The following is a 21882-nucleotide window of genomic DNA, read 5'->3' as shown; positions in this document are numbered from 1 at the left end:
GTTACTTTGCAGTACATTTTGAATTGAGTTTTTTGGGAAAGCCTTTCCATCGACCTGAAGATGGTTAGCATTAGCATGCTAAAGGCTACACAAAGTGGTAGACATGCACGCACCGCACGTATTCCTGTGTTGTATTGTCTTCAGAAAGTTGCAGGGAATATGAATCAATGATGCATTCTGTTTGTCTTAAACTTGGGCTAATTAATACATTTTCGAATAAGTAAAATACATTTAGTTGGTTTCCAAACGTGAGAGACATTTGATAGATGAATCGGAAATAACAAAATTCTATCTAATCGTTTTTCATGTTGTAGTTAGGGCTGTTGCGGGGACTGCATTACCGCCACACCGGCAGTCATGACCACAGTCAAAGTAATCTCAAACATGTGTTTGTAGTAACCAACTCGCTAACTACCATCAGGTCCTAATGGCCTGGTACTCGGGGCTCATTTTGTCCCTCTAACCACTCTGACATCAATGCAAATGCTATCGAAATCGTATCAACCAATTGTCAAAATTATATCATGATTTTAAAACTCACCTCACTGTGACGACAGCAGGTTGAAACTGAGTGGGAAACATGGTTGTTGTGGATGTTGTTTCAAAGGCAAACAACGAAATGGACAGCGCTTTAAGGTGATTTAATTCAAAGCATTTAAGACATTGCATGTAGAACATCCATACGCATATTAGAGCTTATGCATTTGCCTATATATGAGCCCAAGCCATACCCCCAAAAGACTGAATCAAAATAATGATTGTGCCACAGTTATACAATACATCACCTACCGTGTATAAAAAAACATATATTTAAGATGTCTTTGGTACATAATTGGTCTAGCCTATAATCCAAAATTAAACAAGCTAGTAATTGCCTTTGAGTGTGGACTGTATTATGCATACTGGATGGACTGGGTTACCTTATGCTACACTCCAATCTTTCTTTCAATGAGTCTGGGAGGGAACATATAGGCCTAGGCGATGCCGTTGGTTCACTGATTGCGCAGGGCAGTTTACGAAGTTAGCCTACATTTTATAGTGAATTTGATTTTGAATAACCTAGTAATGGGACATGTTTTAATATTTTCATAATAGGTTGGCACTACCTTTTTAGCTATAGAATATCTCACCACTGCATTTCCCCATCTCCTCTCCTTCATTGCTGTCAACAGTTTAATGAAATGTTTTGTTGTGAACTTGTTACTATCGATGTTTCCAAAATTAAGCATTGGGTAGCTGCAGGAACTTGGTTGGAGAGCCCATGACAAACATGTGTGGAGTGTTTTTATAAACAGACATTTCTATATGCAATCCCATGTGAAAGCAGAGTTTTGATGGTTGCCACTAAAAAGAGGATCCCAGCTGCTACTGTAGTAGCCTACTGATAAGGGAATTTATATGTTTAAGGTAATGACTAAAGAATTCCACCCTGAAACGTAATTATTAGATTATGTAACATGTATAATGAATAATTAAAGTGATAAACTTAAGTCCAATAAGGTTTGGTCAAGACCAGTAAGGGAGAGAAATGTGTGTGTGTCACTAAGAAAATACAGAGGACAATTAAACTATTCATGACCTGACCAGGTTAGAACTCTAAGAAACTTACGACAGAAAAGAGAGTCCTGTCAAGGTCCCTCTAATCTCGGGAGGATAGAATTGCCAGCTTGGTAGTGATAAACGAGGAATGCGGACTGTGGGGAAAGATACAGCCCACCTATTGTTTGTGTCTGTGTTTGCGTGTAAGGAGGTGGGGGAAATGGGAGTTATAAAATGTAATGACTTTTGACTTGAGAACGTTCTCTGAATAAGCTGTACGGACCTTTTGCATAAGCTGAGTCTTCGCCTAATTATTATTATTAAACCCAGGGTCGTACAAACCTCGGGGATTGGTCAAAGCTTAAATAATAGTTAGTTATCGTCATTGGGATTGAACATTCTCGTGACACCTACCCAGCATGAATTACACTGCGGCAAAGCGGCTGCCAGTCGTTATTCAAGTGCATACGGATTGCATTTTCCTCTGTACATGGTCCTGCCCTTTTTTTGCGACTTTTTCAAATAGTTAATAGCCTGTAGTCGCATCATGCAGCCCATATATGTTTGGATTTCTAAGACATTCTAAGGTTTGTCGTTCACAACTAAAGTTGCCAAATAACTCTAAATCCTGCATATAGGAGCCGTTTCAAATGATCACTTTTTGTGCTCCGAAATTGAGAAATTTCCTTTCTATTTTATTCCGCTAAGTTCAATTATATTATTCTTACAATAAAATCATATAAAATAATGACACTCATAAGCATATCTTGTCTGCTAAGTAAACTAGCCTACAGCCTTTGGCATGGCGCATAGTCAGTAGTAGGCCAACTCATATTCAGTTCCTTTTTTGAAATACATTTTTTTCATTTAATGTTTTAGATCTGCCTAAAATAAATGATGGATTTATTGTGATGGTGTATATCAAATGGATTTATTAGACTTTTTAAAAATGTAAATGTTCCAAAGGCGTGCATCAGTGACTTGTATGCATGGAGATGCTAAACATGTTTGTTCATTAACGGTCAATTACCGTGAGATCAGCAGACATTTGCATGACAATAACCGGCTAACAAAATGTCATGACTGCCACAGTCCTAGTTTGTAGTTTTGAAAAAGTACCACATTTTTAGTGTACCGTGCGACACTGTTTACCATATACCTGTTTCTGTGGTATGGTATATGTGAGTCGTCGTGACATGGCTGTACCCCTGTGCTGTAGATGTGCATCTGAGCCCGTACTCCAAACTGCTGCTGGCCTCTCAGGAGCAGGTGCTGGGCCTAGTGGCCGAGGAGGAGGCCGCTCTGCAGGGTCAGCTCACCCAGGGAGAGGATGCCACAGCCTGTTTCATCCAGAGTGCCCTGTGCAATCTGCAGGTAACACTGACAAACTAGCAGCTTTTAATTTAAAATACAGGCAGCTTCTACTGCATGAAGCAAGAAGTGGTGTGTGTGAAGTTTGACTTATTACACAAACTTCGGTCAAGTCATATATGATATGCCTATATAGTGTGAACTGACCCCCTCCTTCCTCTGCTGTGGTCCAGGAGCGAGTGGAGGCTCTGCTGAAGCACCAGAAGGCATGTGCTGAGGACAACCTGGAACTGTCAAATCTCACCCTGGCAGATGCCCCCTCCCCTGAGGAGGAAGTGGTGACCACCTTTAGCAGTACCAAGGTAAGTGTTTGCATTTATAACCCATTAATATACTCTCCAAACTCGCCCGTGTTATTGGCTCTGAGAGATTCTCCATGTTTTACTCTTTCCAGCCAGTTCTGCAGTACTCCTCTGCATTTGATGATGAGGTCGCAGAGGTTCCAGAGGAGGACCCTGAGGTGGCCACTGGTGAGGAACCACAGCTCCCTGAAGGGCTCCTGGAGAGAGTGCTGGAGGAGTCCCCTGAGGATGCAGCTCCAGAGCCCCAGCCTGCTGAGCAGAACCATCCCAGCCAGGCTGAAACAGCGCGCCCCCAAACCTCAGAGCATGGCCCCTCCTACTACTTCTACCAAGGTAGGATACCCTTTAGCAGAACTAGGTTTATCAGTGTCTCTCCACTTAACATCTACCTTGTCCTCTTTATTGCATTCAAAAGTCCAGTCTCTGTACTTATTCCTTTGTTCTCCCAGCGGAGGACTGCCAGCAGATGTTCCTGCACCCAGTGAACGTGCGCTGTCTGCAACGTGAGTACGGCAGCCTAGAGGCCAGCCCCCACACCATCACGGCCACTGTGGTGGAGATTGAGGGGCAAACTATCACTGAGGTAAGTGATTTAGATCTAACCATGTTTGTTCTTGAAAAATGTACCAAGACTTTGTTTCTTCTGCTTCATCCCAGGAACATGTGCAACATCTCAGGTTTTGATTCTCTTGGCTACAGGAGATTCGCCGTCGACACCGCTACCTGGCTCACCTGCCGCTCACCTGTGAGTTCAGTATCTGTGAGCTGGCCCTGCAGCCCCCCACCCTGTCCAAAGAGACCCTGGACAGCTTTGCAGGTCAGAACCTAACATACTCCCTATTCTAGTCATGTACATGGCTTCTTAGAGTAAATACTAATCCAATACTGATCTTCTTTCTCCATCACTTTTTTTCTCCTTCTGACTCTCAGATGACTTGGAGAAAAGAAAGCGTCTCAGACAAAAGAAAGCAAGGGATGAGAAGCGCAGGGAGAGGCGTATTGAGATGGAGGAGAACAAGAAGCAGGGGAAATGTGAGTCCATTTTACTTTTGGTTGTTTCTCAATGTAGAATGTGTAACTGAAAAATTGTCGTCAGATAAAGTATCTTCATATGAATGTTTTCTCTCAGATCCAGAGGTGCATATTGGGCTGGAGAATCTTCAGCAATTCCCGGCATTTGGGTCACCACCTCACAACGGCAGTCCACAAGTATATCCTGAATTTCTGTTGGCCCCTCCCTCAGCCCTCACCAGCAGCGCTGTCTCTGGTGAGACCAGCTCTTTCAACTGTCCTTTATTTTGACAGGCTTGGAAATTTAAAGTGTCACTGTTTTATGGACTCCTGATAGTAATGTTTGTATTTTGTGCCATGGAATTTGTTTTTTATTTAACCATTTATTTAACTAGGCAAGTCAGTTAAGAACAATTTCTTATTTACAAGGACAGCCTAGGAACAGTGGGTTAACTTCCTTGTTCAGGGGCTGAAAGACAGATTGTTATTTGTCAGCTCGGGGATTCGATCTAGCAACCTTTCTGTTACTGGCCCAACGCTCTAACCACTAGGCTACCTGCCGCCCCATATATAGCTCATTACAAACAGTGCCTTGTAAACTGAAATCGCCATTTCCATCTCGTTGTAGATGGGATGATGTTCCCTAGTCTGACTGGAGACAGCCCTGCGCCCAGCGTGGGCTATGTGGAGGATGACTCGCACTGCATGTCCTTCGCTCAGGTCTGTAGGCATAACTCATTAATTTAGTCACTCCTACATGTCTGTACCTATTTTTGTATTACGGACTGATTACCTTGGATGTCAGGATGTCACAACTTTTGGATATAGACAATTTAGATGACTTTTCTCATCACCCCTTATTCTCCCCTGATAAGATGCTGAGAGATGGGAAAGCCAGGGCTGATGCTGGGCCATGGACCACTCCAAAGAAAGGTGACAACTCCATGTGTACATCATTCATTTCTCCTCCATTTCTGTTAGTGTTTGCTGAAATCAGTTGGCCAGATGAGCATTGTCAGCTGAACCCTGTGTTTCTTTGGACCATAGTGTCAGTATTGGACAGTGTTGGACCATGTTTGACTCCTGTTTTTTTTGTGCTGTTCCCTCAGAAATGCTTCTGGCTCCTCCAGCGGCAGACAGCGATGGAGAGAGTGATGTGTCTGACCGGGTCCCAGTGCCCAGTTTCCAGAACTCTTTCAGCCAGGCCTTTGAGGAGGCACTCCTGCAGCTGGACCATGGTCCAACTGCTCCACCACAGCCAGTGGTCATCCCTGGTCAGTCTTTCACTGTGTTTGTCTGTGTCTTAGCTTGTGTAAGTGATTATTATTCGTGGAGTTAGAAGACTGCATACTTATCCTATTATCTCTCTCTCAGATGAAAAGGGGGGAAAGAAGAAGAAGAAGAAACAGAAGCTTCTGTTCAGCACCTCTATGATTCACACAAAGTAGATGACACTGAAGTTGAAACTTACCATCTCCTATCACTCATTTTCCCATGCAGCTCTATTTTAGAATGACAATGGAGAATTTTTGATGTTGTATGTAGCCAAGGTAAGTAATGCCTCCACCACAGTCCCACTCACAATTTCTTACATTGTGCAATTGGTTTATTATGCGTTCTGCAATACTTCTGGTGCGCAAAGATTTGTTCCAACTTTCTGCCACATTGAAAATCTTTAAAAAAAAATATGCTCTAAGGATGGAGGGTAGAATGAGTGACATTTGTTACCGAGACCATATTAGGATCTACGTTGAGTGGAATGGATCGTTTTGAGGGGTGCATTTTATTTGGGGTAGCAGTCAGCCAGCTGCAGGCATGTCACACCCTCTGAACCATCCCAGATTTTCAATCCCGAGTCCCAAACACTGTCAGCCCTGAATTTGATCTTCAAAAAAAATGTCTGCTTAACAAAAACCTCATCCAATGCAAGTTGTATGTTCTGCTTGTGTTTTACTCTGATTTGGCCAGAACATAGCACAGCCTCTATGCATGAGTCTGATTCTCATACCGGTCTGGAGAAAATACAAGGAATACAGTGTCGCTAGTATTAAAGAAAGGATTGGAAATGTTTTGTGTGTTAATGGCAGACAACTGAAATACACTGTGGACCTTGTGTTTGAATTATTAGACCATGGATATGCAGTTTCTTCTTTGATCTATTAATTTTCCCCCTTCTACCAAAGTCATTTGTTTGTCCTTCCTAGTCTAATTTGTAATATTGGCACTTTACCCCCTGGTTTCAATTCAGTGTTGCAAATATGTTTTATGTGTGAAGCTAGAGATCTGCTGACTTGATTGCTTGGGATGTAAAGATACTATATAGAAGATGTTTTGTTTGAGGGTTCTTTATATTCTTTGATTATTTTTTTAAGTTTGTAGTGAACATGAACATTAATGTCAACTGGCCTGACATTGGAATAAAGGATTATGCACAATGAAACTAATTGTCTGGTTATTTTTTGTATTGCAGCAAAATGAGAGGGTATTGATGCACAATTGTTATTTTACTTTAGTTGACACATGGCTGGCTGTCAGAAGGAGAAAGGTAGTTCAGTGTACCTGGATGATTTTTTTACCTTTATTTAACTAGGCAAGTCAGTTAAGAACAAATTCTTATTTTCAATGACTGCCTAGGAACAGTGGGTTAACTGCCTTGTTCAGGGGCAGAACGACAGATTTATACCTTTTCAGCTCAGGGTTTTGATTTTGCCACCTTCCGGTTACTAGTCCAAGGCTCTAACCACTAGGCTACCTGCCTAGATTTATGAAAAATGTATCTGAAAATGTTTTAATAAATCATAACCTACCTATCAAAAACATTTTCGAAATAAATGTAAGACTTTTTTTGGGGGGGGGGGGGGGGGAATACGACCGCTACACGCGAAGGATATTGTAATTTATCCCAGGGGTTTGTTCAATTGAACGTTTGCTACGTTGCGTAAAGGTTTCTATTAAACGACACGTTTTTCCAAAACGTTCTTGAATATACTGAGGTACGTTTCCTCCTTTTGGTGGGTATGACCTGATGCAATGAGAGGCGTATTTAAAGGGAAGGGGTTGGCAGCGTTGCATTTTGAACCCATAACTTAATCCTTCCCCGTTTTTCAACTGGTCGTTAAGAATATCACCGTTTCCATTTAATTGAGCGAAACGTTTTTTTTTTTCGTATTGAACGCAGCCCAGGACACACGCAGCAGCCGATTGTAACCTATCACCAACCGTGTCAGTGTAGTAATGAAAACTGTACAAAGGGTGGCACACCATACCTACCAATTTGTAGCTAACAGCCAGCCACGTGCAACCAGCTACATTACCGTAATCCTACATTAGGCAGTTATGCTGGCAGTATGATCGCGGATAAAAAAAATTATATCCTAAAAAGAAACACTAAACTCGGAATATCGATACTTTTTTGCACTAGTGCGGTACAACTGATTTTCACAGCATTGCAACCTTTGAAAAAATACATGGATAATTTTATTTTGAAAGTTTACACATATTGGTATGTTAAAAGGTATTGTGTATGCTATATTTAAAGAAATACAATTTTTATCAAATGCAAATAGATATTATTGGAATTACTCGGGGGTATGCAAAACTTAAATTGGTCTATTGTGCTGGGCAACGGGTTTATAATAATATACAGTCCTGGTAACTCCTTACTCCACCCACTGCAATGTAATACACTACACTGTATATGGGATACTTATTGGGTTGTAAAGAGAACTTTACTACCTGTATCATATAAACTGGGGTAGGGAAATACTCAGTCGTGTCTCTTAACCAAATATGGTCCGTTTTATAGGGGGACTGTCGCACTGCCTGCTGCTGGCTGTTCGCTCTGCCCCATCCATAGCCCCCAATGCAAAACACTAATAGACTGTACATGGGATACATACTGGCTTGTAGAGAGAACGTTTTCTACCGGTCTCAGCGGAATGGGAAATACTCAGTAGGGTCTCTACTATCCTAAGGTTAGTCTTGGAGGGGGACTGTAAAGTACTTCAGTACAAATACTTTAAAGTACTACTTAAGTAGTTTTTGGGGTATCTGTACTTTACTATTTATATTTTTGACTACTTTTACTTCACTACATCCCTAAAGAAAATAATGTACTTTTTAATCTGTACATTTTCCCTGACACACAAAACTACTTGTTACATTTGAATGGCAAGCAGGACAGGAAAATGGTCAAATTCATGCACTTATCAAGAGAACATCCCTGGTCATCCCTCTGATCTGGCAGACTCACTAAACACAATTTGTTTCTTTTTGTTTTTCACCTTTATTTAACCAGGTAGACTAGTTGAGAACAAGTTCTCATTTGCAACTGTGACCTGGCCAAGCGAAAGCATAGCAATTCGAAACATACAACACAGAGTTACACATGGAATAAACAAAACAGTCAAAAATACTGTAGAACAAAAAACAAAAAGTCTATATACAGTGAGTGCAAATGAGGTAAGGCAATAAATAGGCCATGGTGGCAAAGTAATTACAACATAGCAATTAAACACTGGAATGGTAGATGTGCAGAAGATGAATGTGCAAGTGGAGATACTGGGGTGCAAAGTAGCAAAATAAATAAATACAGTATGGGGATGAGGTAGGTAGATAGATGGGCTGTTTACAGATGGGCTATGTACAGGTGCAGTGATCTGTGAGCTGCTCTGACAGCTGGTGCTTAAAGCTAGTGAGGGAGATATGAGTCTCCAGCTTCAGAGATTTTTGCAGTTCGTTCCAGTCATTGGCAGCAGAGAACTGGAAGGAAAGACGACCAAAGGAGGAATTGGCTTTGGGGGTGACCAGTGAGATATACCTGCTGGAGCGCGTGCTACGAGTGGGTGCTACTATGGTGATCAGTGAGCTGAGATAAGGCGGAGCTTTACCTAGCAGAGACTTGTAGATAACCTGTAGCCAGTGGGTTTGGCGACGAGTATGAAGCGAGGGCCAGCCAACGAGAGCGTACAGGTCGCAATGGTGGGTAGTGTATGGGGCTTTGGTGACAAAACGGATGGCACTGTATCCAGTTTGTTGAGTAGAGTGTTGGAGGCTATTTTATAGATGACATCACCGAAGTCGAGGATCGGTAGGATGGTCAGTTTTACGAGGGTATGTTGGGCAGCATGAGTGAAGGATGCTTTGTTGCGATATAGGAAGCCGATTCTAGATTTAATTTTGGATTGGAGCTGCTTAATGCGAGTCTGGAAGGAGAGTTTACAGTCTAACCAGACACCCAGGTATTTGTAGTTGTCCACTTATTCTAAGTCAGAGCTGTCCAGAGTAGTGATGCTGGATGGGCGAGCAGGTGCGGGCAGTAACCAATTGAATAGCATGCATTTAGTTTTACTTGCGTTTAAGAGCAGTTGGAGGCCACGGAAAGAGAGTTGTATGGCATTGAAGCTCATCTGGAGGTTAGTTAACACAGTATCCAGAAGTATACAGAATGGTGTCGTATGCGTAGAGGTGGATCAGAGAATCACTAGCAGCAAGAGCAACATCATTGATGTATACAAAGAAGAGTCGGCCCGAGAATTGAACCCTGTGGCACACCCATAGAGACTGCCAGAGGTCCGGACAACAGGCCCTCCGATTTGACACACTGAACTCTATCAGAGAAGTAGTTGGTAAAGCAGGCGAGGCAATCATTTGAGAAACAAAGGCTGTCGAGTCTGCCAATAAGAATGTGGTGATTGACAGAGTCGAAAGCCTTGGCCAGGTCGATGAATATGGCTGCACAGTAATGTCTCTTATCGATGGCGGTTATGATGTCGTTTAGGACCTTGAGCGTGGTTGATGTGCACCCATGACCAGCTCTGAAACCAGATTGCATAGCGGAGAAGGTACGGTGGGATTTGAAATGGTCGGTAATCTGTTTGTTAACTTGGCTTTCGAAGACCTTAGAAAGACAGGGTAGGATAGATATAGGTATGTAGCAGTTTGGGTCTAGAGTGTCACCTACTTTGAAGAGGGGGATAACCGCGGCAGCTTTCCAATCTTTGGGGATCTCAGACGATACGAAAGAGAGGTTGATCAAGCTAGTAATAGGGGTTGCAACAATTTCAGCGGATAGTTTTAGGAAGAGAGGGTCCAGATTGTCTAGTCCGGCTGATTTGTATGGGTCCAGATTTTGCAGCTCTTTCAGAACATCACCTATATGGATTTGGGTGAAGGAGAAATGGTGGGGGCATTGGCGGAGGAGGTGCTCTTATTCTCAATGGACTTTATAGTGTCCCAGAACTTTTTTTGAGTTAGTACTACAGGATACAAATTTCTGTTTGAAAAAGCTAGCCTTTGCTTTTCTAACTGCCTGTGTATATTTGTTCCTAACTTCCCTGAAAAGTTGCATATCACGGGGGCTATTCGATGCTAATGCAGTACGCCACAGGATGTTTTTGTGCTGGTCAAGGGCAGTCAGGCCTGGAGTGAACCAAGGGCTACACCTATTCCTGGTTCTAATGTTTTTGAATGGGGCATGCTTATTTAAGATGGTGAGGAAAGCAATTTTAAAGAATAACCAGGCATCCTCTACTGACGGAATGAGGTCAATATCCTTCCAGGATACCCGGACCAGGTCGATTAGAAAGGCCTGCTCGCTGAAGTGTTTTAGGCAGCGTTTGACAGTGATGAGGGGTGGTCGTTTGACCGCGGACCCATTACGGATGCAGGCAATGAGGTAGTGATCGCTGAAATCCTGGTTGAAGACAGCAGAGAAATGTGATGAAAGAAATAAAAGCTGAAATAAATCATTCTCTCTACTATTATTCTGACATTTCACATTCTTAAAATAAAGTGGTGATCCTAACAGACCTAAAACAGGGAATTTTTACTACGATTAAATGTCAGGAATTGTGAAAAACTGAGTTTAAATGTATTTGGCTAAGATGTATGTAAACTTCCGACCACAAATGTATGTATGTATGTATGTATGTATGTATGTATACACACACACACACACACACACACACATATACGTGTGTGTGTGTATATATATATACAAAAAAATTAAAGGAACACTTAAACAACACAATGTAACTCCAAGTCAATCACACTTCTGTGAAATCAAACTGTCCACTTAGGAAGCAACACTGATTGACAAATTTCACATGCTGTTGTGCAAATGGAATAGACAACAGGTGGAAATTATAGGCAATTAGCAAGACACCCCCAATAAAGGAGTGGTTCTGCAGGTGGGGACCACAGACCACTTCTCAGTTCCTATGCTTCCTGGCTGATGTTTTGGTCACTTTTGAATGCTGGCGGTGCTTTCACTTTAGTGGTAGCATGAGACGGAGTCTACAACCCACACAAGTGGCTCAGGTAGTGCAGCTCATCCAGGATGGCACATCAATGCGAGCTATGGCAAGAAGGTTTGCTGTCTGTCAGCATAGTGTCCAGAGCATGGAGGCGCTACCAGGAGACAGGCAAGTACATCAGGAGACGTGGAGGAGGCCGTAGGAGGGCAACAACCCAGCAGCAGGACCGCTACCGCCGCCTTTGTGCAAGGAGGAGCAGGAGGAGCACTGCCAGAGCCCTGCAAAATCACCTCCAGCAGGCCCACAAATGTGCATGTGTCTGCTCAAACGGTCAGAAACAGACTCCATGAGGGTGGTATGAGGGCCCGACGTCCACAGGTGGGGGTTGTGCTTACAGCCTAACACCGTGCAGGACGTTTGGCATTTGCCAGAAAACACCAAGATAGACAAATTCGCCACTGGCGCCCTGTGCTCTTCAAAGATGAAAGCAAGTTCACACTGAGCATGTGACAGACGTGACAGAGTCTGGAGACGCCGTGGAGAACGTTCTGCTGCCTGCAACATCCTCCAGCATGACCGGTTTGGCAGTGGGTCAGTCATGGTGTGGGGTGGCATTTCTTTGGGGGGCCGCACAGCCCTCCATGTGCTCGCCAGAGGTAGCCTGACTGCCATTAGGTACCAAGATGAGATCCTCAGACCCCTTGTGAGACCATATGCTGGTGCGGTTGGCCCTGGGTTCCTCCTAATGCAAGACAATGCTAGACCTCATGTGGCTGGAGTGTGTCAGCAGTTCCTGCAAGAGGAAGGCATTGATGCTATGGACTGGCCTGCCCGTTCCCCAGACCTGAATCCAATTGAGCACATCATGTCTCGCTCCCTCCACCAACGCCACGTTGCACCACAGACTGTCCAGGAGTTGGCGGATGCTTTAGTCCAGGTCTGGGAGGAGATCCCTCAGGAGACCATCCGCCACCTCATCAGGAGCATGCCCAGGCGTTGTAGGGAGGTCATACAGGCACGTGGAGGCCACACACACTACTGAGCCTCATTTTGACTTGTTTTAAGGACATTACATCAAAGTTGGATCAGCCTGTAGTGTGGTTTTCCACTTTAATTTTGAGTGTGACTCCAAATCCAGACCTCCATGGGTTGATAAATTGGATTTCCATTGATTCTTTTTGTGTGATTTTGTTGTCAGCACATTCAACTATGTAAAGAAAAAAGTATTTAATAAGATTATTTATTTCATTCAGATCTAGGATGTGTTGTATATATACACATACATACATATATATATATATATATATATATACACACACATTTTTATTTCATTAAATACTTACTGCCTTTTCTTGTTGGCACAATTAAAGTGGCCATTGATTAAAATTCAATATCTTTTGATGGAGTTTTGAAATCGGCTTTTATTTAGGTTTCCTCGCTGCCGTACGAACGTGACGTCATCTGTGCTGCTGGCAAAATACTAGCGCTAAAATTACAACAATTCCCGTCTTTTGGTCCAATGTCTATGGCGATATACAATGGAGGAAAGCATGGAAAATTGCAAAAAAATATTATATCAGTAACAAGGTAAAGGAAGTTTAATTTAAAATGTTACATAGAATGTATCCTGTGGAACATGTTTTGGTAAGATTCAAGCTGAATATTGACTATAAATGTAATTTCTGTGGAATGGCGGAGACCATTTTGCGTTTGTTTTTATAGTATAATTTTTGGGGATTGACAAACAGAATTTTGTTACAAAAAATAGGACCGGTTGTACTATTTAATTGTTTTGATATAATGATTTAGTTCAGACAATGTGACATTGATAAAGATGTGGTATATTTAATTCAACTGCTAATAATATTAGGTACATTTCATATTCACAAATGCAAATGGTCTAATTCAAAACCTAACTTTCACATTAGAAATGAATTTAAACAATATGGCACTACTTTAACTAAAATGAAAAACAAAAAAAGCAATTAAAACTTGTTGTAATTATTAATGAATATGATTTGTTTGTTTAGGATTCCTGGCAACGTAAATAGTTTGTATGTATGCTTGTTTGCACGTGCCTATTCCTCTTGTTTGTTGATATTTGTTAATAATAAAACAATTAAATGTTCTAACATTACGCTACAGTATCATGTCTACTAGCTATCATGTTAAGTGAGCCAGATGGCAAGGGTCTGAGAGCAGAGGGAAGGAAGTAAGTCAACTACTAGATAACTATGAAATCAACTTGTTTAGCTAGTAAAGTTAGCTAGCTAACTTGCAAGTTTACCGTTTGAAAGCTCATGTTTCCGAAGTAGTCCGAACAACCTGGCTAGTGACGTGTTAGCAACAGGTTTGCCTCTGACTGACCGACCATATCCCACACCGCAGTGCGATTGACTGGGTTTTGGTTGAAGAAAATAATTATCTAGCTCGCTAGGTCCCTGGAGGGAAATAAGCAGAAACACGACAGGTGGGTGGATTTTCAATTAAGTAAGTTTGTAGCTTCCTGTATTTGCGAACGTTAACGACTAACGTTAAAGGCTTAGACAGGATAAACATTCAAGCCAGACCGCTTTTGTATTTACGGTAGCTCATGTTAGCTAGCTTGCTATAACAGTTAAACTGAGACAGCCAGCTGAGTAACGTTATCTGGTGCTTGTTTAACGTTAAACTCACAGTTGCAGATAAAAACGTAAGGATATGGCTTGGTGTGTATACTAACGTTACCGCAGTTTAAGTAATCCAGCAGCTAACGTTAGCTAGCTACATTTAGCTAATTGTCAGCTAGTTACTGTAAATTAGCTAGTTGGTATTTCTTTTTATCGATCTCTGATCCGCTTATGGTTTCACATTCTACAATATTGCAATGTGTATGTTAGCTGGTTGTCTGTTTTTCTTACTTAGCGTCTTGACTTCAGTCTGTAGAGTGTAACTTGGGTCCCTGAGACTAACGTTAGACAGTCAACTAACGTTCGTTATTCTAAGAATTAGCTAACATTAGCTAGTAATCTAATGTCAGAATAGTAATACGAATTGCCCTGGCCTGAGACCACATTGCAGCCAAATGACTCGTTACTGTATTTCAAAGAATTGAGTTAGAAATCGAAGTTATGTACCGAGTGTGTCAAAAAGTTGGTACGCCTGGTTAAATTTTCTTTGTACTCATGCGGAGGTGCGTCAGAGCTAGATTGGCTGTTGAAATAAGTATTATGATGGAGGATGTTTTTCTCTCTTTCCTGGGCGATAAGTGCTCGAATTAACCATCATCTGACAGGACATTCATGACTAAATAGGCTACAAATTTTTTTTTTCATCCCCCAAAGTCTTAAACAGCGACTAATGTATTCAGAGGTTCAAGTATGTCTTTGTTCCCATAAGACAGTTTTGGAAATATTTTTCCTCTGCAAAACGGGCTAAACCAGACTGTCATTGACATAAAAGTTACTAACACACCCACACAAAGCCAAGGCACAACACAGGAAATGTGGTTTTATTTGACACATTCCATAACTTTTTTTACGACATGAACTCCTGTAGTGTTACTCAGTGTGAGTACAGTAACTTTAGCTAGCCTATGTGTATCTGGACCACACTGCCAAATATAACCTAATTTCCTCCTGAGAGCAGACATAAGTCTAAAGGTGTTGTCTATATTCAGTGTTTCTTCAAGGATTTATTTCAGCGGCGGTGGCAAAGTTAGGAGGGGGGGGGGTTGCAGAAATATTTTGTTCTGAAGATACTTTACTGCAACTCTACACATTTTGCAATGGGGCAGAGAGAATATTTCACCGTTTTAAAGTTAGTTTCCTGCAAGTCTACACATTTTGTCACGGGACTGACAGATGTGGCAACCTGCACGCATTTTGCGTATCAAGCCCACAATTTGAGGTCAAAGTAGCTGGTATGAAAAACGACCCTAAAATAAGCAAAAAGTCTTCTAGTTGGGCTTCCATAGTCGTAGCACCCAGAGTTTTCTTTAGTACTATTTTACTACACCGATCTGGATGGTAGCTCTCCACTTTGTCTGTTGATACCACTGATGTGTGAGCGAAAAGGGTAGGGAAAATGGAGAACGGTTTGCCAAATACATTTTCCAAAATTGTATGTGTTAGTCAAGCACATATATTATTTCGTAGTTAGCTCCTTAGCTAAATCGTCATTATGACAAAGGTAGTTAGCTAAAGCGTTTAGTCAACTAAGCAAGAACACTTTCTTGCCCGCACATGCTTTGATCTCTGCAACAGTAGTAGGTGCGAGACATTGACGAGCAAGGAAACGTGCGGCGTTGCGTGGATTGAAACAGACATGGCAGAGAGAGCTGTTCTTCTAATACCGTCCTTCAAAGAAATGTATGTTGGACTGTTAAAGATTAGTAGGCCTATGTTTAATTAATCAGTTCTTGATCTGTCCTCTTGATATCGGTGTGTGTCAACAGTAGACTGCTAATGATGTGATAATAGCCTAGTCAGCTCACCAATGACGAGGCATATTGAATGAATTGTAGCCTAGTAGTCAGACCTAACTTGATGGATGAGGTCAGGGATGGAGATCTGAAACAAGCTTATAGGCCGTGTTCAGTTGTTTCATGTTCTAAATACAGTAGGCTAAACTACTACATTGCATCTAGTAATTTAATGATTATTTTAGCCCCAAACAAAATGAAGCATCCAGTTTACATTTTCACTAGACTATCCACATAGACTCCTATTAATTACAATAATCATTACATTTTAAATGTAACCTAGGAAAAAATTGAAAGTGTAATTGAGACCACCTCAATTTCATTAAGGACCAAACACTAGACTATTGTGTTGGGCAACATTGTTTGATGTCATTCAAATCAAATCAAATGTATTTATATAGCCCTTCGTACATCAGCTGATATCTCAAAGTGCTGTACAGAAACCCAGCCTAAAACCCCAAACAGCAAGCAATGCATGTGAATGAAGCACGGTGGCTAGGAAAAAGGTCCTTCACAGTTTTATTTGAGACGACTGTACAACCATCCAGATTAATTGTCAGATTCAGATTCAAGTCAAGATTCAATTTAAGACTATAGGTTTCAGGAAGTGGCAGTTACAGGTTTAAAATAATGCAAAATGCATCGTCGTGAGGTCTGGGGCCAGGAGGTGCCACTTCAGTGATGAAGTGATACTCATAGAAATTCTTCACGGTTGGCAGGTCTGGACTGAGAGAGAAATTGCAGTTTTTATGCTAATTTCCTGTGATTCTACACATTTTGCCATTGGGCTTAAAGAAATTGCAACTTCAAAGCTATACTGAACAAAAATACACAGTGGCCTCCCTCATTCTTAAATGGAAGAAGTTTGGAAGCACCAACACTCTTCCTAGAGCTGGCCGCCCGGCCAAACAGAGCAATCGGGGCAGAAGGGCCTTGGTCAGGGAGGTGGCCAAGAACCCAATGGTAACACTGACAGAGCTCTAGAGTTCCTCTGTGGAGATGGGAGAACCTTCCAGAAGGACAACCATCTTTGCAGTACTCCACCAATCAGGCCTTTATGGTAGAGTGGCCAGATGGAAGCCACTCCTCAGTAAAAGGCACAAGACAGTCCGCTTGGAGTTTGCCAAAAGGACTCTTGACTCTTTGGCCTGAATGCCAAGCGTCACATCTGGAGGAAACTGGGCACAATCCCTACGGTGAAGCATGGTGGTGGCAGCATCATGCTGTGGGGATATTTTTCAGCAGCAGGGAATGGGAGACAAGTCAGGATCCAGGGAAAGATGAACGGTGCAAAGTACAGAGAGATCCTTGATGAAAACCTGCTGTAGAGCGCTCAGGACCTCAGACTGGGGCAAAGGTTCACCTTCCAACAAGACAACGACCCTAAGCACACAGCCAAGACAACTCAGCAGTGGCTTCGGGACAAGTCTCTGAATGTCCTTGAGTGGCCCAGCCATAGCCCGGACTTGAACCCGATCGAACATCTCTGGAGAGACCTGAAAATAGCTGTGGAGAGACCTGAAAATAGCTGTGCAGCGACGCTCCCCATCCAACCTGACAGAGCTTGAGAAGATCTGCAGAGAAGAATGGGAGAACCTCCCCATATACAGGTGTGCCAAGCTTGTAGCGTCATACTCAAGAAGACTCGAGGCTGTAATCGCTGCCAAAGGTGCTTCAATAAATTACTGAGCAAAGGTTCTGAATACTTATGTAAACGTGATATTTCAGTTTTTTTATTTGGTATAAATTTGCTAAAAAAATATGTTTTTGCTTTGTCATTTTAGAATAAGGCTGTAACGTAACAAAATGCATTCTAGGGCTCATCTCAACCTTAGCTCTGCAGGTGTACTGTACTCTACTTGAAAACATTCTGTCAGAGCTCACAGAAGCTATGATTTACTGTCATTCTAAATTATGTCTACTGTATTCTCTTCCCCAGTTATGATTAGCTTATTTTGAATCTCTCATAGCAGAGTTCATTCAGGTTTTTTTTGCCTCATTTGTCTCTTTCTGAAAGGTAGTCCCTACTGAATTTAATTTAGTGAAATCTTGTTCAGATTTAGAATTTGTTATTTGTACTTTAAAAAGCAAATGAGTTGTTTGCAAGGGCAATGACAGTTGTGCAATGCAATTCTTACAGCCAGTGGTTTCTCCTCCCTGCTGTTCCTGGACCCTCCATTAACAGTGCACGTTTAGCAAAGCTGTTTCCTGTCAACAACCACTGCCTCAATTTATCAGACCCCTGCTGGCTGTATAACACTCTTTCCCTTTACTCTAATTCCTTCTTTTCTCCTCCATGTTCTATTTGTTATGCAAGTTGTAAATTGGACTATTTTTGTGTTAGTCTGTTTTTCTTCCTTTAAAATGTGTGTTATGGTATTTCTCTGTGTGTTTGCATAAATACTAAATGGTTTTCCAGTGGGAGGTAGGAGAGTGTGGAGGTCTATGCTATACTTTGATGTATGCAGCCTCAGGGTCTACAGGAAACAGTTCCTTCCTTCGTAATGACACCAAATTGTGCTCTCTTCTCAGGCTCTTCCTACTCCTTACTCGTGTGATATGACATCACTGCATGGTTACCACAGAAACCAGGGCTCAGTTCAGACGGTTGACAGCCAGTCAGGTGAGTGAGGATGGGATTGCCCATACTAAGAAGAAACTGCTGCCAAAGCAGAATTAGATAATTGCGCCACCAACTAGTTCTGTGCGTTTAGTGATGCACAGGTTGACTCATAACCCGCAGTCCCTGCAATTTTATTACGGGTTTAGGGTCATTGAATATTGTGTAGACATATGGCGGGTTGAATACAGTTCTGTTGTAAGTGCGTAATCCCTACGACCGGTCAAACTGATGTCATTTGGAAATTGGGACATAAATGACTTTTTTAAACTGCATTTTCTCCCAGGTCCCTAAACGTCTTTGCTCCGTGAAATTAACAGAGATGACAGAGAACTTTACAGATAATAGCTAGATTGAAGCATTCAGTCTAGTGATTTATGACATTCTGGTGAGCAAGAGTTTATTTAGTCTTCTAGGGCAACATATAATGACAGAAGAGAAGCTGCATGTATCTAATTATAGACAAGTTGACTAACAAATAGCCTACCAAGATGTCAGAAATTATAAGCAGAAACATATCTAAATCGGACAAAAACAGTCCTGCACCCCCAGTCAAAAAAAAATTCTGCTGTCTTGGACTGTAATTTACAGCACATTTTCTGTATTAGCGAGTTAGCGTCGGGTTCGCGTCTCAGATTTTCACTTTAGCACTTATAGTCGGGTGGTTGCGGATGGGTTATTAGCAATTGCGGGCGGGTGTGGGTGAATAAAAAGCTGACCCGCGCACTACTACTTTGTGTTCTCCTCTCAATGTAGGCGAGCAGTCAATCTGTTACAGAGTAGCCTAACTCGAGAAGAACATGTGGAATGCATTATGAGATCTGCAGGAGCCTATAAAGGGCAGCAGTCCACCAAAAATATCTGCTTGTTGACATTGTTGCTCTCCCTCTTCTACCCGTACTGACCATAACCCTTGTGCTCCCGAGTGGCGCAGCGGTCTAAGGCGTTGCATCTCAGTGCTAGAGGTGTCACTACAGACCCTGGTTCGATTCCAGGCTGTATTACAACCGGCCGTGATTGGGAGTCCCATAGGACGGCGCACAATTGGCCCATCGTCATCCGGGTTTGGCCGGGTAAGGCCGTAAATTGTAAATAAGAATTTGTTCTTAACTGACTTGCCTAGTTAAATGTAAAATAAGAGGGAACATCTGATTTTACTCAGTGTTTATAGTTATTACATACATCCCTTATGTACAACCACAACACATCTCCCAAGTGAACAGTTCTCTGATAACCATTCACAACAGGAATCTAGCAAGTTTAGAGATATTGTTAGTGGGGGAGGAGCAAAAGATCTTAATTACTCATATCGTTTTTCAATGGAATTCCCCTTTTACTGTCAGAGGCCAGACCTGTCTTGCATTACCACACTGACTCTATGGAAAACACTCCTAGGAGAGTGAGCCTTCCTGCATCTGCCTCTCTGATACTGTTGTCTGATGCAGCTCTGTAATCTTCAGATTACTGTTGATCCTCAAAACAACCACCAGACAGTCATTGAGCTGTCAGGATTTCTGCTGTCTCACCTGTAGAAGTAGTCTGAGGTTCACTAGCTATGCTGCCAATGAACTGAACCCTTCCCATATCCAGGGAACTGAACCCTCCAGAGGAGATGGATCTCTCCCTCTCCCCCTGGCTGAGGCCTGCCATACTGATGATTGGCCTCTGTTTAACAGCACATCTGCTTCTAGAGCAGCCAGCCACAACTCTGGGTGCATGACTCCTCCAAAGGTAAAGTCCAGAGTGATGCCCAGATAGAGGAAGTTAAGTCTGCCTTGGTTCTCCCATGTCCCTGATGTGAAGGCCACAGTCCTAGTACAGTCATTGCATTGCATCAGAGAGAGAAGTGGCAGTAGGACTCACTAAGTAGTATACATCATTTATTGGATTATGGTTTTACTGCTAGACGTACAGTTAATGGCCAAGGTTGCTGATAGAGATTTGTACATTTCTCTCTAGGTGTTTTTCACAGGGATGGCTGCACAAGTGGAGGTACAGACTGGGGAGGTGGGAAGGACCGGTGTAGGGGGGCGACTGCACCTCAGCCCTCTGGCTGACTCCAGCAACAAGAGCCTAACAGAGGGCCCATCCAACACCCAGGGCTCCCTCATCATCACTCCAGAGTCCAGTAAGCCTGTCCCTGCACCCAAACCACGGCTCACTCCCAAACCTTTTGCTGTGGAGAAAACCCCCACCATCCGGCCCATACTTGCTCCTAAGCCTAATACCAAGCCCCGACCAGAGCCCACTCGCCCTACTTTTTACAAACCTGACCCTCCCAACGGCCCAAAACCTCAGCCGCCGAATGTCACCAGCAAACACAGGCCAGTGTCGACCAACCACAGCCGTCCTGCTCCTACCTCCTACAAACCCTCTCCCAAGTTGAGCACGGGACAAACCACCAAGCCTGTAGCCCAGCCCTTCAAACCCGCCCCTCTAACACTTGGGGACCCCAGCAAACCAACTCCTTCCCAACCGGTGGGGCGTCAGAAGCCAGCTGCGGCAGGCTTGTCCCACTCACAAGGCCCTAAGAAACCCCCTTCAGTGGAATGGTCCGGATCCACCAAACAGGAGAAGGAATGTGGCAAAACAGCATCCAGTATCAGAGCTGGAGGAGCCTATTTGACCAGAGCCAAGTCAATGAGCTTCCTCCGTCAGATAGGGCTAGAGGGGGAGGAGAGGAAGGAGGATGAAGGGCCAGAGGTAACAGTCCAACTCCGAACCCAGTCTACAGGCTCCAGGCCTAGACCTGTGTCGGCTATCTTCCTGCCCTCTCCCACTCAGGCTGAGTCGTCCACCCCAGCTGATCGCTGGGTCGGGAGACGGCCCCTTTCAGCCGACCTCACCTCCAAGTTTGAGTCCATTGGCTTGTCGCTGCACCGTGGCTCTCCTGCCAAGACTGGCAGCAAGGAAAACACTCCAGAGGAGGGGGCACTGCTACGGAGGAGAGAGGGGGAGACAGGAGCAGAGGGGACAATTGTTACACCACAGGCCCCAGACAGCAAGCGACGGGAGCGAGAAGAAAAAAGAGGAAGAGAAGGATGAGGGAAAGGGTGGAGGAAGCATTAAGAGACGGATCAGTCTCTTGCTCGATTCCTCTTCTTCCTCTCCTGTGGTTCTTCTCCGTGTTGCTGCCCAAGGACCGGAGCATCACTCTCCAGTGCAGCCAGTCCCAGAGGCAGATGTACCACTGGGTGGTGTTAAACAGCGAATCAAGAAGCTGACAGAAGAAACTGTTACGCCACCTGCTCAGACCCTGGCTGTTAAACCCCGCCCTCTGCCCCCTGACCTGACCAAAAGGTAGGAGCTCCTCACCACCTT

General features: G+C 43.2%; 2 protein-coding genes across 8 annotated transcripts in view; both read left to right on the top strand.

The window, feature by feature from the left end:
- The window catches only part of rnf10 (ring finger protein 10), a 28674-nt gene extending 22011 nt beyond the window's left edge, over positions 1–6663 (top strand). The window contains exons 7-17 of the mRNA XM_014160367.3: positions 2759–2913; positions 3084–3212; positions 3305–3545; positions 3662–3795; positions 3912–4029; positions 4143–4244; positions 4342–4479; positions 4852–4943; positions 5099–5156; positions 5333–5497; positions 5598–6663. Coding sequence (XP_014015842.3) covers positions 2759–2913; positions 3084–3212; positions 3305–3545; positions 3662–3795; positions 3912–4029; positions 4143–4244; positions 4342–4479; positions 4852–4943; positions 5099–5156; positions 5333–5497; positions 5598–5671 — 1406 coding nt within the window. The 3' untranslated portion in view covers positions 5672–6663. The remainder of the gene's footprint in view (positions 1–2758; positions 2914–3083; positions 3213–3304; positions 3546–3661; positions 3796–3911; positions 4030–4142; positions 4245–4341; positions 4480–4851; positions 4944–5098; positions 5157–5332; positions 5498–5597) is intronic.
- A 6299-nt stretch (positions 6664–12962) lies between these two features.
- Positions 12963–21882, top strand: part of LOC106580217 (uncharacterized) — a 44353-nt gene continuing 35433 nt past the window's right edge. The window contains exons 1-5 of one of the 7 annotated variants that reach the window (XM_082966270.1): positions 12963–13066; positions 18474–18564; positions 19496–19634; positions 20152–20292; positions 20521–21861. The gene's annotated coding sequence lies outside the window, so the exon portion shown is untranslated. Of the gene's footprint in view, positions 13067–13662; positions 13950–18473; positions 18565–19495; positions 19635–20151; positions 20293–20520; positions 21862–21882 lie in introns of those variants that run through there. The other 6 variants (XM_045703059.2, XM_045703052.2, XM_045703051.2 and 3 more) reach the window with 6 other exon arrangements.

This window comes from Salmo salar, chromosome 20, assembly GCF_965601325.2.
Source record: "Salmo salar chromosome 20, fSalSal1, whole genome shotgun sequence".
NCBI classification, from domain to species: Eukaryota; Metazoa; Chordata; class Actinopteri; order Salmoniformes; family Salmonidae; genus Salmo; species Salmo salar.
Note: the sequence above shows the minus strand (reverse complement) of the source record. Positions and strands in the feature narration are given on the sequence as shown.